General features: G+C 43.9%; 2 protein-coding genes across 2 annotated transcripts; both read left to right on the top strand.

Moving 5' to 3' along the window:
* Positions 1 to 95: 95 nt before the first annotated feature.
* On the top strand, positions 96 to 6,959 carry prss59 (serine protease 59, putative). The gene is made up of 9 exons (XM_068745534.1): positions 96 to 308; positions 881 to 1,062; positions 1,367 to 1,599; positions 2,768 to 2,903; positions 3,306 to 3,420; positions 4,877 to 5,078; positions 5,351 to 5,441; positions 5,559 to 5,761; positions 6,419 to 6,959. The coding sequence occupies exons 1-9, from the start codon at positions 96 to 98 to the stop codon at positions 6,526 to 6,528; spliced, it is 1,485 nt and encodes a 494-aa protein (XP_068601635.1). The 3' UTR covers positions 6,529 to 6,959.
* A 1,586-nt stretch (positions 6,960 to 8,545) lies between these two features.
* serpine2 (serpin peptidase inhibitor, clade E (nexin, plasminogen activator inhibitor type 1), member 2) lies at positions 8,546 to 14,064 on the top strand. The gene is made up of 8 exons (XM_068745291.1): positions 8,546 to 8,652; positions 9,537 to 9,809; positions 9,916 to 10,143; positions 10,404 to 10,601; positions 12,162 to 12,360; positions 12,440 to 12,537; positions 13,251 to 13,337; positions 13,466 to 14,064. The coding sequence occupies exons 2-8, from the start codon at positions 9,548 to 9,550 to the stop codon at positions 13,585 to 13,587; spliced, it is 1,194 nt and encodes a 397-aa protein (XP_068601392.1). The 5' UTR covers positions 8,546 to 8,652; positions 9,537 to 9,547; the 3' UTR covers positions 13,588 to 14,064.
* Positions 14,065 to 15,520: the final 1,456 nt, after the last annotated feature.

The raw sequence follows: 15,520 nt of genomic DNA, 5'->3' as shown, positions 1-15,520 counted from the left end.
ATAAATATCATGCGAGCGGTTCAGCGGTATGATAAATCACGTGACTACAGGGAAGCAAATCACGTGGCCATTTCTATTTCCTTGTATTTACCGACATGCCTGCTCAACTTTTTAAGTCGCTTCTGACGAAACAAACAATATTTATCCTGTTTTCACTCTTTGTTGCCGGAGAAAATAGCTCTAAGGGGTTCAGGAGGTTTCACGAAGCGGACGACAGCGCCCACCCGAGTGGGGCGGTGTTAGAAGATCAATGGTTCATTCAGAGACTGGATCACTTCGATGGCGCAGACGACAGAGAGTGGAAACAAGTATGTTTGTGTTGTTTTGATTGCTATTCTTTATGACAAACGTATCAACAGTCGATCAGTTCATTGAAACGTGACCAGAGTTATCAGATTTAGCAATGGTCTTTGTTAACAATGCATTCCATTAGTTTTATTATGGCTGTGAATGGGCAGGAATTAAGTTTGTATGATACTTACCGGTAATTTAATTTTATTGTATATATTGTGGTATACGTATTTCGATTCTGTAAACGTGGAGATTGTTTTAAAGGTTATTGTGTTTAAACTAGAGACAAAAAAAGAAATCTAAATCTTTGGAATTTGTTGGTTTAATATACATTGTTCATTAATTTAAAATGAATTAAATTTAACTTTGGGTGCTATGACGGAGCGTAGCAGTTCTGTTTTAAGTCTTGGGTGTTTGACTGGATCATTACGTCTACATTTTAGCACCCTGTTGACCCGATTTGATTGCAGGTTATTTTCCTCAGGGTCAATAAGTTTCTTTGCTTATTCTAATGACTGAAACCCGAATGTCCGTCTCTCACTAGCTTTTTTTTCCTCTTTGACACAAACTCATTTTTTGTTTCTCTCAGAGGTACTTTGTCAATGATGCGTTCCACAAGCCAGGCGGCCCAGTGTTCCTGATGATCGGAGGCGAGGGCTCGGCCAATCCGGCGTGGATGCAGTATGGCGCTTGGATCACCTATGCTGAGAAACTCGGCGCACTTTGCTTCATGCTGGAGCATCGCTTTTACGGAAAGAGTCACCCAACGCCGTATGTTTGACCTCGCTTTTTCAACTCTTAACCTTATTCGTTGCCATGCTAACAGTTTTCTTAATGAATACATCAATAGTGTTGCTGCTGTACATGCTTTTGAATTTTAGTTTTAGAGGCAGCGTAACTTCCACTTCCTTTATTGTCACTATTTTAACTTGGTGTTTTTTTTTTTGTTTTTTTTGCTGAATCTGTCCTGCTGTCCAGCCACTAGGTGGCAGCACATCAGCATTCAAAGAACAGAATCCTGCAGATGATCAGTCAGACTATACTACTGGATGAATTCTCCCTTCCCTCCATGTAGTGACCTCAGCACAGAAAACCTGCGCTTCCTGAGTAGTCGCCAGGCCTTGGCCGACCTCGCGCATTTCCGCGCCGTGACGGCAGAAGCCCAGGGGCTGACCAACAGTAAATGGGTTGCATTTGGCGGGTCGTACCCAGGTTCCCTCGCTGCCTGGTTCAGGCTGAAGTATCCTCACCTGGTCCATGCCTCTGTGGCCACGAGTGCCCCTGTTTTGGCCACTGTTGACTTCCCAGGTGGGCGGACGCATAGCATGACATAACAACACACACACTTCACTTTCGCTTATATTGATCGTCATTCCTAAATTGTGCGAGGTCAAACTCTGGAAAATATCTGTACAGATTTTCCACCTCTAGTCACTGTATCATGTTTTACATGAATCGTGTATAAAAATGTACCGCTGCGAAAGTCCTGAAGCCGATGATATATGTCTATCATTAAAATATTTTGGAATATATGTAATTCTAAGTGTGATAGACACACATGGAGCATTAAAGAAAATAATTTCTGTATCATTTTACATGGTGAGATCGCATAGGGCTCCGCTTGAGGGTTAAAGGAACAGTTCCCGCAAAACAATGTAAATTCTGGATGGAAAGATAACTTAGGTTCCTTTGTCACCAAAACATTTCTGGAGTCTTCACAGCAAAATACCATTGCAGCATTCGCTTAAGCAAGTGTAGAGGAGGGGGACTTGTTTTGGGACATGTATATAAAAAAAAAAGTTAACATTTCTGCACAACACGCTGGCCATTGCATTTTTCATTTACTTCAGTTTTCCTGTTATGCTGTGTGTCTTGGAAGTTAGAGTCCCAGACAGATGAAAGATCATTATCTGTGTTTGGCCAAGCCCATTATTCTCCTCCGGAAGGCTGCAGGCTTGACTCGAGGTCGGAGTAGCTTTGTACTGTTCCACCCACACACTCCTCCTGCTATCTGGAAGACTCGATCGCGCACACACACACAAGCACACACACACGCAGGCCGCATTCTGTTTCGCTGTCGGAAAACATCCAAGAAAAAGGGGCACAGAGATCGGTGTGCATTTTCCCGAAGTCGAAGCGTGAGATGTTTTTCCCTCTCAGTCTGCGGTTGATTGAATGATGCGATTATTTATGACAAATAAAACAGCGTCTGGCTTTCACTTCTGGGAAAACTATTTCAAGATTTTGCAACGTGGACTTTCCCCATTTCAAAGCCTGCCTTTATAATGTCATCAACTGTGAAATTCACTTTGACTCACTATTTAACTTTCACCATGACCATGGTCTTTTCACAAGCACTTGAACTGGGCCAATCCACCGAGTTGAATTGGTTCTATTCTTCAGTGCCTGAAAATAGTTCTGTATATTTGACTCCGGTTTATTTGTGTACACTTCCTCTATTTTTATGTTTCCTCAGAGTACTTGGAAGTCGTGTGGCGTTCACTGGCCTCAGAGGATCCAGAGTGCCCCTTACTGGTAAAACAGGCTTCAGATGCCCTTGTGGAACGCCTGAAGGACCCCAAAACCTATGACAACATCACCAAAGACTTCAAGTACAGCGTCTCACCCACACATTCTCTACATCATTTGAAAAAACTAAATGTGACTTTTTGACTTGATTGATGTATATCATCCTAAATGTTTGTGGAATCAGCGCCGGCATTACATGCATTGTTTCAAGGACAAAAACCGCTGGCTGTATTCATGTTGTCTCAAGCATCTGGCCAGTCAGCCATGGAAATTGGATCTGATTGAAGTAATTCTACAGCAGCTTCTATGATGAAACGGCTTTGATGTCCTTTTCTGTGAAGGTTTAATTTTCTGTTAACAAATGCCAAACAGACTGGTTTGAACCTTCTATTTCTCTCTCCATGTTCACAACCCCCCCCCCCTTCTTCTGCACCTCCATTGTGATCCAATTTCTTCCTCCTTCCCCTTCCCCTCTCTACCTTCAGGTTGTGTTCCAAATTACAGATCCAGACAGACATGGACTTGGGCCTTTTCCTGGAAACGCTGGCTGGCAACTTCATGGATGTGGTCCAATACAATAGAGACAACCGGGAATTTGAGGTGAGAGAAGGAATAAACCGTTTCCAAGAATTTGTAACGCCTCACGAATCAAGGATTTGGAAGAAGATTCGGATCAATTTGTGCCAACAGTCGCTATTTTTAGCTCTGATTATCATTGGGCATGAAAACCCAGATATCAGACTATTAAAAATGTATTCCATGTGTATTACGCTGATGGTAAAATGTAGCTGTTTCCACCTTTTTGTGCGCCCTTACTTACCAGTCACCCCTTTTTTTCCACCTCTTTTCTTCTTTCCGTCCCATCCCCTCTCTGCCCCCCCCCCCCCGCCCCCATGCTGCCTCGAGGAGACGTGAGTCCGGTTACCAATAAGCTGATGCGAAAAAGTAACAAAAGGCTCTGTGGTCTCTGTGGTTTCCTGTCGCCCCTGGCTAAAGAGGCGCTTATAAAAGAACTGCGGGGACCGGTGGGCCGCAGGGTCCACCGCAGCCTCTGATACAAAGAGCCGGGTTTAGCAAGCCGCCGGGTTTTAGGTACCACGGAGGCATTTTGGTAAGGTGTAACTCAATCAGTCAGAGCAGGGGCTTCACAGTTGAGGGGTTATCAATGGGGTGCTTTATAAAACACGGAAGGCCCTTATGTAACGCCGCAGTTTGGGGTTTTACTCGGAAGATGCAAATGGATTCCCCGTCGTAGGTCATTCATTGTTAACCCCCTCGCTTCTCCCGTAGGAGCTGAAACCATTACCAAATATTTACTCCTCTACTTTATTTTATTTTATTACCTGCTGTTTAAGGCCGGTTTAGACCGGAAATGGGGCAACTTTCCAACAGCTTCCTGGTTCATGGTGTACTGCCAAAGAGAACCGCTGGTCAGCGGGAAATGGGTCACCATGAGTTGACGGTTCCATTCCCACCCTTATAGACCTTCATCCATCTGTGTTATTCAACTTCTGTTGTAATTTTGTTGCAAACCTCCAGGGATGCATACCCGTGTGTCTAGTGGCTATGTTGGGGACGCTCTTCCTTTCATCCTCCCAGGAAGTTTGCTTACGCCGTTTGTATTGGACGAGGTTTTTAATCAGATTAAAAATGATTGTTTATCCTTGGCAGAGGAGTCGCTCTGCTGAGTGCTCTTCTCGTTGCCTCTGCCAAGGTCACGTCTTTGCTAAAAAAAAAAAAGAAAAGTTCAATTCGTTTGATTCAGAGGAGTTGAGGGAAGGAAACGTTCATCAGAATTTGGTGGTGATCCAGATTCTTTTTTTTTTTTTTATGACCTTCATGATCAGCGTTGACAACGCTCGGACAGAAATGGCATCTCATCCCGGTAGAATGCTGATTTAGCAGGACGCAGTGGGCTGTTACTGGGTGTTGAGGCACAACAAAATAGCCTTTTCAGAAAGTTTAAGATATCCTTCCTTCTCGGCGATATCTCCACTGAACTCCTAACAGTCGCATCATTTCCATGATTTTATTTTTCTGTCTTCTACCCATTTAGGGGGTTAAAGACACTGGGATGACCATTAAAGTGCTGTGTGGCGTGATGGGTGACGCCTCCCGGGGGGAACCTTATGCCCGCTACGCTGCCGTGGCCCGCCTCATGATGGAAGCCTTCTCTATAGAATGCCTGAATGTCGGCTTCAGTACCTTACGCAGAGAAATGATGAACATCTCCTGGGATGGACCCGCTTCGACGGGAGGTGGGCCTTTAAATGCTCCACAATGCTCTCCTATTGCGAAACAAACAACCAAGGAGTTCTTATTTTTATAGCATTTCTCTTGTGATTGTTGGTGGTTACAATTCCCACTTCTGTTCCATGAGTGGGAGGGCTGGAATAGGAAGTGGTGTCTTGAAAAGCCGCATGGATGTGCCTTCACAACCCCCCCCCCCCTCCCTCCACCTCATGTGGGTTTTGAGTGCCTTTATTTACAAGAACCGCCACTTTTAAATGTTGTATATGTGTGTTGTCAGCGAGACAATGGACCTACCAGACCTGCACCGAGTTCGGATTCTACCAAAGCACCGACTCACCCAACCAACCTTTTGCCGGCTTCCCTCTTCAGTGAGTAGACTCAACGCGAACAGAACCTCCTGTCCGACACGCTAACTGCCATTTGCACATCTGGCTCTGGGTGTTTTATTCGCCTCCGGGTTCACTCGCGTTGGTAATCTCTTGTAGGTTTTATTTGGCACAGTGCGCGGCGTTCTACAATGTCAGCGCCGAGGCGCTGGAAGAAAGTGTGGCCGAGACCAATGAATATTACAGCGGCTACGACATCCACTCCACCAGAATAGTTTTTCCTAACGGGTCCATTGACCCCTGGCATGCCTTGGGAATCACGCAGGACATCACCCCGGACCTCCCTGCTATTTTCATCAAAGGTGAGACGGAAAATACACCTGAGGAACGTTTGGCTCGGTCGGTGGAGCCTGAGGGTCCGTCTCCACGTGTCCCGCCCTCTTGCAGCGCCAAACATACTTGGTTAGGTCAGCCTTTAAAAAATGCTTGATGTTTATTTTTATTTTTCATTTATTTGTTTATTTAACATGTTGGTACTCAAACTTAATTCGGTTTAGGTGACGAACTATTTAAGTTTCATTAAAAAGTGAATCAAGCAAGTACCGGTAGTCAACATTTGATATCTGTACTCTCATAAGGAGCCTAAATTTGACCTGCAGTTTTAAGCATTACTTCAGTACTTCATTGTGTGCCTAAAGCATTTTTTTTTTTTTGCTAAATATTACAGAGTATCGGAGACCTGCAAATGAAGCAAATCTAACTTGCAAATATGGAAATTAACAAATTAAAATCTCTAATTTGCAAAAGGTCCCACTTGATATTATGAAAGTCTTTGTTCAGGGTTTCTTTATTCTGAGTTGGGATCCAGAAATGAAATATAAACATCCCCCTCCTCACTTTGTTTGTGGCAATAGCTATATATTGAGAACAATAGCTTGTTGTGAAGTATGTTTCTTGGGTGGAAATTTGTTCTTATTACCCATAAAGTCTCACTGGTAATGATTTCCCCCCCGATCCAGGAACAGCCCATTGTGCCAACATGTACCCTCCCAGGAGCGAGGATCCCCCACAGCTCACTCTGGCCCGCGAACACATCTTCGCAATTCTGCAGCAGTGGCTGAAGCAATGACCTTCAGCCAGCTTCGCTACATCACTGATGCTGGATTGAGGCTGCTGATTATGTTTTACCGCCACATTAAGAAAGCTTTCCTAAGGTATTTTACTCGGTTCAGGTATTTCCGATGGGTGGAGGCATTGTTTGAGCGAATAAACAAATGTGATTTATACAGTTTAAGGTGCGTTTTCTGATAATTCTGAGTTGACGTTGCAAAGATGAATATAATGAACAATTCAAACTGCTTCATGGAAATGTTGACCTTTGCCTGGGTAAAGTTAACTGTAACTTTAATGAATTATGTCATGTAGTTGGACTCGCATGTAAGATTTCAAATATTTACCAGAAGACTAAGGAAATATTCTTTAAAACAATCATAAGCATGAACAATATATGCAATCATTTTCATTGTTGATTTTGTCATTGTGTGTCTGGCAAATTAAAAACATCACATTTTGCAATGCAATGCACAGTTTCACTGCCTTTTCTTGCATTGTTACAGTATTAACCCTTTGCTGGACAGCCAGCCTTTAACTTCATCTTTCATGGCAACCAATGGAAATGTGAAGTATTTTCTAAACAAAAGTCATCAGTAAGTTCATCAGAATCCAAATCAGACCAGATTTCCAAATCTCTGTATTGTTATATCGTATTGGATGGTCCCACAGCACACTGAGCGTCACGTTTAAACAGGCAGCCCTTAGAAAAAGACCAAACTTTCGTTTGTTCCAATTCAGGACTCTACATAAGAGATGTGTTGCACAAACGTGCACGTATCCGGTCTTGTGCGGCACAAGCGTGGTCTTGTTTGGTGATAAGAGTGGGACGAAAATGTTGTAACGGCTGCATAACAGGAGCGTGACGATAGCGTTACCGGACCCAGGGATGACATAATAATGGGCACTTTAAGAACTTCTGGAACTTGTGATTGTGTTGCAGCGTTCTATGTAGCATGATGGAAGCAGCGTTGCTTGTCATGATTAGGCTACATTACACAGCTGTGTGTTCATTTGCTACTTCCTCAAAGCACCATGACACCCCCCCCATCCCATCCCCTTGTTCTGTTTATTTTCAAAACAGCCCGTGTCCTGCTCTGAATAAAGCCCGGTCCACTTTATGCTGCGTGTTCTTAATGCCACCGCCTGTGGGTTCAGTCAGAGGTTGCGTGAAACTATTCAAGTTGAAGTAATGTATAGTATTAATACAATCCAGTCTTTCTTATGGTAGACATTGAATGTAATCATAACTGCCCATACGTTCTTACTCCATCCCCTGTATTTCATACTTCATTGCACCCACTCATAATCCTCTCTTTGGCTGAAACAAGGATGTAATTGAGCCTTGACCATTTTCAGGTGTGTGTGTTTTCTATATCACCGGGTCCTTTTATAAATGGTCTTAAATTATTTGCGAGCTATCCCAGATTTTACATAACACATTCTATAACCAAGAGGTTTGTAAATGTAAATAAATAAAATAAAAATGAAAGCACTTTAGTGGTGATATTACTGATCTGGTGTGTTCCTGTTCTTATGTGATTGCATAAATTACAACATATCGGAGTTCTACATAAATCTTTCATGGACCGTGACAAAACAATCACAGATAACTGTATATTACATATTTTAAAACATCTATCGCTCCCTTCTTGCTGTAAACACGCGTGTACAGTTCTCTAAAGGTGGCATAAACGTACCGGAAGTAGCTGAATTCCTTTCGGTGATTCTTTCTGATGAAAATATTAACTACAAAATCACCGAAGTAGGTAGAGCAAAAATAAATAAGTATATATATATATCTATATCAGCGTGTATCTATGGGCGTCTTATCATAAATAACGTGGGGCTGGAATCGGTTGTTAATTAACGATGAGTCGTGGAATTATCTTTTATATTGAAAAGCCAAACGGAAACTCGTGTTGTGTTTGAGACTAATGGAAATTTACCACACGCTCGGTGTTTGGTTTGCAGGCGGAGCACAATCCGGGGGAGTCGTTTTTTGAGACTGCTAGGTCTCACTTTCAGTCGAATAAAGGGATTTTTCTCGTTACCGGTTGAATCACCGAGGAAAGACGAGGCTAACAAGCCTGCATTATTCACCTGCGGAACAAACGACCCGGCGTCATCCGGCCACAGATAGGTAAGAACTGGCGTTTAAACGTTACTTTTGTAGTAGAGTATCCAACTATTTTCATGTTTCGTGATTAGATTCACCTCGTAGACACACATAAAGCTCAGTAAGTGGCTCCGAGCACAGCTAGAACTGCAGCTTTAACCTCAGGTGGATTTCGACATACTAAATTAATTATAAACAATTTACTTAAACGCCTCACAGGAACGCTGATTTTAATTGTTGGGGTAATAGTGGCGTTTCACGTTACACTATTTTATTTAATTACACACAAAAGGAATCTAAAAATGCTTATTCTTTTTTTTGTACATAATGCACCGCATACTGGATTTCCCGATTAAAGAGATATTATGCGTTTTTGCTTTTTTACATCGGGATACACCCCCTAACTTCAGTATAAATAATCAAACAGTTAAATTTGGACTTCATCAAAGAAGGCTTTGTCGTTTGTCTCCTTGTGTACGGAATGCATTTTTATCAAATATGTTGGTTGGGGGGTGAAGTACGGGCCAAAAGAAACTCAAAAAATGATGCAGATCCAGATTTCTTTTCCTTCACTTTTCTTTACAATGCAAAATGTGGGTGTCCTCTAAATGGTTTGAAAGATTTATTTTGGTCTAAAATGAAAGAGTCCGGTGTCGGTAGGGTAAATAACGGTTAGACTGTAATATTTAGACTGAGTTAGTCAGTCCCTGCAGGCTTCTGTTGCTCATAGTTCCACGATGAGTCACGTGGAAACAGACACTGGACTGTGTTGGAGGTGTTTTTAAGGAAAAGTCATGGCCTGATGTTTCCAGTCATATTTCACTTGTTCCGGCTGCAGGTCTCACATTGACGATCCTGAGAGGGTATTAAGGACTAAACACGACGACCTCTCTCTGTTTCTCCTTTAGGTGAGTTCAAAATGAAGTGCCCTTCGTTGTTGAGCCTGTTCGCGCTGGCGATCTGGTGCGGCCGTGGCAATGCGCTGTCCCAGCCTCCCTCCTACGGCGAACGCGGCTCCGATCTCGGCATGCGGGTGTTTCAGAAAGTGGTCCGCGCGAAGTCCCTGGAAAATGTGGTGCTTTCACCCCATGGGGTCGCTTCCATCCTCGGGATGTTACTGCCTGGAGCCCAGGGAGAGACTCGGAAGCAAGTTCTCGCTGCTCTGCGTTACAAGAAAAACGGTACGGTTGCCGCGGGATACTCGGGTTTCAGTATTTGAAACAAACAAATTGGATCTCTGCAGCCAAATTAAGGCAAACCGTAATCTATCTGAGTTAATCTGCGCAGGTCCGTACAAGATGTTGAAGAAGCTGCACAAGACGTTGACGGCTAAATCCAACCAGGATGCCGTGCTGATCGCCAACGCCATGTTCAGCCAGCAGGGCTTCCCCCTGCAGGAGGCCTTCGTAGCCACCAACAGAGCCAACTTCCAGTGCGAGAGCAGGAACCTGGACTTCAGCGACCCGGATGGGGCAGCAGATGAAATCAATCAGTGGGTCAACAATAAGACCAAAGGTAGGGGGGGGGGGGAGCGGACCGGATAGACGTCATCAAAACGGTCCGCTTTTTTTGGCTTGCAGATCACAGTGGGGAAGAGAGAGAGGGGGAGAGAGAGCCCCACATGCATGATGTTTTTTTAGACAGCTGTTTATGTGCCTGTGAATCCAGTTTGCGATGTGTCGATGAGAAAGACTGCGGTGTAACGCCTGATAGTGGCGGCCTTAAATGGGCCATTCTGACTGGGAAACTGCTCCCGTTGCTGCGTTTTCATCCAGGTCACATCCCCAGCTTGATCAAAGCGGACATGCTGGAGTCCCCTCTGACTCGTCTGGTCGCCGTCAACGCCGTCTACTTCAAAGGTTCGTGGACGTCCCGCTTCCAGCCGGAGAACACCAAGATGAGGCCCTTCAGCGCAGGGAATGGAAATGTGTACGACGTCCCGATGATGTCCCAACTGTCCGTCTTCAACACCAGTGAGCGGTTCGATCCGACGGCCGGCTGATTTCTGTTTTTTAGACGTCTTGTAACGCTTATTGAGAGACGTCCGTCCTCGTGTTTCACCGCGGAATAACAATTTAAGGTGTTTCGTGCCAGGAGGTGACTGCAACGTGGGGGCGAGTCATTTGGAACTGAATTGAGGTGAAAAGGGTCTTCAATCAGACATGAAGAGGTTCAGTCTGCATGTCTGATGTGTTGACAAAGCTGCTTTTACCTCGCTCGCTGTTTTCGCTGCTCTCCCGGGCGTTTGCTACTTCATTCATAATTCAGCGTGTAAGAAAATTCAAGGCCAAGTCATGCCACACGTTAACTGGACATTACTTAGTCCGGCGTGAAATGAAATGGCATCGCAGTCAGCCTTCTATATTTAGGTGGGTTGGCCTGGTGAGCAGCAGCAGATAGGTCCACCGGGGGGGGCTGGATGGAGGGCTGAATGGCTTCAGAACAAGACGTTCCGTGATCAGCTTAATGGACATGGATGGATGTGGGATGAGTCTGCTACCGCTGTGACTTCCACATTTATCTTTCTTCATTTGTTGTTGCATATCTTAGTTTGGGGGGGGGGGGGGGGGGGGGGTTGGTAACTGTTTAATTCATCACTGGGGGGCGGCCACTGACATCCATTCTCATTAGCAGTTTATTATGTTCATGATGTTCTGATCGGTTCTAAAATTCTCATTAGTATTTCCCAGAGTCCAAAGGGACAACTTCACGTTGCTTCCAAATTGCGTTTCTAACCAAAAACTCCAAACCCCAAAAGCTGTTTCTCATTTAGAGTTAGAAACGATGCAGAGAAGCAGGAAATCTTCACATTTTAAGAAGCTGGAACCGGAAAATATTTAACATTTTGCCTTGAAAAATGAAGGAAACCATCAAGTGAAATTTGATAAAAGTGAATGATTGGGTAGCTTTAAATATTTTTTTTAAAGTCATTCATCCAGAATTTCCGAGCTCATGTTATGAATTTTCTTAAAATAACTCATGGAAAATGTTCACATTAAATTCACGGCAAAATCCAAAAGCTCAACTTCAAATAAAATTTGAATTCAAGTTTTGCCAACAGAGCTAAATTTCATCGTTTAGAAATTTTCATTGTTGGTGTGAAAACATTTTTAAAGGAAAAGAGGCTCTTACGGGAATTCAGAACTCTCATCCAAGGCTTTAGGTGAACAAGGATCTCCCGCAGGAGCTGCGAGGAAACGACCCAGATGTTTCAGGGAAACATAGTTATTTCAATCTCCTTGCATCATTCCTGGGATGTGTGCCCTCTCTCAAAGGGGAGAGAGAGAGAGAGACATGTTGAGCTTCACACATTTGTGAATCCGAAAGCCTTTAATGTACAAGTTTCTTTTTTTTAAAGGAAACTTGTCCTTTTAGTGTCCCACAGTCAGCCATGCGTCTTCTTGAAAGGACTAGTATAGAAAAAAAAAAAAAAAGCTGACGATAAGAAATGAGTCGTCTGACTCGCTGACGGTAGGGATGACTCAGCCGTGACCAGCGAAATCTTTAACCCTTGACCTGCTGCTTCCTGCCAGGCGTGGCCACCACACCCCAGGGCCTGAAGTACAAGGTGATCGAGCTGGCCTACGAGGGCAACGCCGTCAGCATGCTGATCGCTCTGCCTCATGAAGCGGACGCGCCTCTGGCCCAGCTTATCCCTCACATCAGCACGGCCACAGTCCAGAGCTGGACCCGACTGATGCGCATGAGAAAAGTCCGCCTGTTCATCCCCAAGTGAGGCCCGCCGCGTGCAGCAGCGTCTGCCCTGAGCACGCCCCTGACCGATTGTAACGCCGTGTGTGTGTGTCTGTAGGTTCACCGCCGATGCCGAGGTGGATTTGAAGGCGCCCCTGAAAGCGCTGGGAATGACAGACATGTTCACCGCGGACAAAGCTGACTTCAGACGCATCAGTGAGTGAACGCGCAGTCGGTGCAGACCCCTGAAAGTGAGGCGGGGCCTCAGGGAATTTACGCAAGGCTCGTTCGGGTAGGAGGGAGGCTTGAGAATATGGCAGCCTTGTTGGCTGTTTACTGCCACGGCCAGACGAGGAGCGGCTCAGCGGGTCGGTGTGACGCGAGGGAGGACTCTCGAGCTGAAAGTGCTGCAGTGCCATCGTGTGGCGTGAACGTGAGGCGTCGCCGTGGTGCAACCCAGAGGTTTACTTCCAGAAAAAACTACATTTAGGTTCATTTTTAAATTGTCAAGAATACAAAATGAATTCCTGGATTGTTTCCCTCATCTGGATCAGACAAGCCAACGTTTGAGAAGGACACCGGTGAAAACGTAACCTCCCAGAGACGGGTAGACGCAGCAGCTCCATTAGGAAGGGCCGATGTTTCTGCTTTTCGCCTTTTGCTCTCATTATTTATTCGAGGCTCGGATGTATTTTCTACTGCTAGTACTCACAAGGAGTTTTCCTTGGGGATCCCAGAGTACGCGGTAAAGCACAAACATGCTGCTCTTAGTATCCGTTTGCTGCACGGTCCTGAGAAGAGTGCTGCATCAGGCGTAATGTGCAGGAAGTTGTTGGATGGACTGTGTGTGTGTGTGTGTGTGTGTGTGTGTGTCATTAAAGCTAACGATGCGTGTTTGAAGCTGGACTGAGCGGTTACTGTCCCTTCAGGTGCCGAGTCGCTTCACGTGTCCAAGGCTCTCCAGAAAGCCAAAATCGTGGTGAACGAAGACGGAACCAAAGCTGCGGCTGCCACTAGTGAGTATTTGCAGCGTGCGCTTCGTCTCCGACTGCAGTGTTGACATCCGACGCCGGATTCTGTATAACGACCTGATCATCTGGAGGAACAATCTTTGCTCACCAGGTTTTGCTTTTGTTGTTCTCAGCTGCCATCCTGATGGCTCGGTCTTCTCCCCCCTGGGTTACGGTGGACAGGCCGTTCCTCTTCCTCATCAGACATAATCCCACCGGCACCGTTCTGTTCATGGGTCAGATCAACCAGCCTTGAGCCCAGTCACCGCTACCAGCACTCGCAAGGCTTCCACTCTGTCGAGCACACACATTCAGACGTAAACACACTGACGTGCACATACACACACACACACACAGATTTTGCTGTAGGTTATGTAGTGTGGACATGTGTTAATTTAAAATCTTGCTTTTTATGTTGCCTATTCTCTGTAATGCAGTAACATGCTTTTACAGGTGTTTTGCAGAATGGAGTTTCCTGCTGTTTTGAATTTTTGTTTACTTTTCTGATATAAATATATATATTTTAAATTTTTATAAGACTTTGAATGTCAATTGTGCGTTTTGGAGTGAGATCATTTTTGTTTCTCATGTTTCATTTTAAAAGTTTTCCACCTTTAGTTATGGATGTGCCACGCATTTTGAAGCTGTTTGTTTCCCTCAGTGAGGAAGTTTTCTGTTGTCATACTTGCTTCAAACTTGATCAAATAAAGACACATATTTATAACATCACTGACTTTGTTTCATTGTTAATAATTTGTATTTCTTAGAAGGGAATGTTTATGCTCATTACCTCCGTCAAGGAGGTTTTGTTTTTGTTTGTTTATTTGTTAGCAACATAACTCCAAAAGTTATGGACGAATATTGATGAAATTTTCAGGAAATGTTGGGAATGTTACTAGGAATCCTGGATTCAGGATCACTTTGAACATGTCATTAACATTGCAGTCAATGGAGCCTCAAAATGTGTTCCTCTATCTTGGTTGATTATCAAATTCCATCAATATCGGTCAATAAAGTTTTGTAGGGGGGTGGGATCTCTATCTTACCACTGAATTACCACAGAATTACAAAAAACATTTAAAAAGAAAAAAAGAAAATCATATCTTGTAAAATATGCATTTAATTCACTCACCAAACATCACAGCCATACAGCCACACAAAAAACATCTTCTGGATCTGATCCAGAATGAGGTCAGGAAGAAAATATAACATTTTAGCATTGAAAACTAAATGTTTGATGAGGAGAATGGGCTGCTTGGCGGAGGTTTGCACTTTTCTAGTTGAGATTGTGTCTTCGGCAAGGCATGAAGGGGAGCTACAACAAGGATGGAGAGCCTGTAGATCTGCCTGGAAGCTAAGAGCCAAATGGAATTAGTGCTCCCAACTTCCGCAGCAGCTGCTGGCAGATGGACTTGGCACTGATGCCCCCTCATTACTGCCTCGGTCAAGGGCTGTTGTGTCTTACGTTGATGTCTCTTAGCATCTGCAAGGCCCAAGTCACCTTCAAGTGCTTCGTGAAGTAGTTACTGACTTTTTAAAAAAATTTTATCTCTTGTGCATGCACACAGAATTAGGGTACATGAGCTACGTGGCTCTCTTGCAGGATCCGTATATCTTTTGGAAATTAGATTTTTGTAAATAATTTAAAAAAGAAATAAGTGGTATTTGCCATATTATATTACCATTTTAGGAAGATTTAAGATCACAGAATACGGTACATTCAAAAATGTATTATACATATATGTGATCATTTATGTACAGAAATTATTTGGTCATACATTCTTTGTAATTCATAGTCATTCCCAACAGACACAAACATTAAATGAACCACATTATGTGGTTCAAATACAGCTGCCTGTCATTATACACTTATCCAGTAGGTGGTTTCGTGTGCCTCACCATCACTACTTTTCACGTTTTTTTATTTTTTTATTTTTTTATTATTATTATTATTTTTTTAAAGTCTCCTTTCGTTGTCTACCAAAAGCAAAAACGCCGTGTATTAAATTTTGGTTCTTGTACTTTCAAATGAAAACGCGTCCCAACCCTGAGTGGGAGATTATGAATCCTTCACGACTCCTCCCACACGCAGAAGGACGCTGCGCTCTTGTACCGTAATTAAAAGAATTGGAAAATTCTGTGACTGTCGTAGTTCGTAAACATAATTCAGAACTATTTCTGCCTGAATT

This window comes from Brachionichthys hirsutus, chromosome 11 (assembly GCF_040956055.1).
Source record: "Brachionichthys hirsutus isolate HB-005 chromosome 11, CSIRO-AGI_Bhir_v1, whole genome shotgun sequence".
Taxonomy (NCBI): domain Eukaryota; kingdom Metazoa; phylum Chordata; class Actinopteri; order Lophiiformes; family Brachionichthyidae; genus Brachionichthys; species Brachionichthys hirsutus.
The sequence above is the reverse complement of the archived record's forward strand: the minus strand, read 5'-3'. Positions and strand labels throughout refer to the sequence as shown.

What these genes read in the sequence shown, in the direction of transcription:
- serpine2 (XM_068745291.1), top strand. Translation starts at nt 9,548, where the DNA reads ATGAAGTGCCCTTCGTTGTTGAGCCTGTTCGCGCTGGCGATCTGGTGC. An exon ending in TCTGCGTTACAAGAAAAACG is followed by an intron (nt 9,810 to 9,915) that starts GTACGGTTGCCG and finishes TAATCTGCGCAG; the next exon opens with GTCCGTACAAGATGTTGAAG. An exon ending in CAAAGCTGCGGCTGCCACTA is followed by an intron (nt 13,338 to 13,465) that starts GTGAGTATTTGC and finishes TGTTGTTCTCAG; the next exon opens with CTGCCATCCTGATGGCTCGG.
- prss59 (XM_068745534.1), top strand. Translation starts at nt 96, where the DNA reads ATGCCTGCTCAACTTTTTAAGTCGCTTCTGACGAAACAAACAATATTT. An exon ending in AACATCACCAAAGACTTCAA is followed by an intron (nt 2,904 to 3,305) that starts GTACAGCGTCTC and finishes CTCTACCTTCAG; the next exon opens with GTTGTGTTCCAAATTACAGA. An exon ending in CCCTGCTATTTTCATCAAAG is followed by an intron (nt 5,762 to 6,418) that starts GTGAGACGGAAA and finishes CCCCCGATCCAG; the next exon opens with GAACAGCCCATTGTGCCAAC.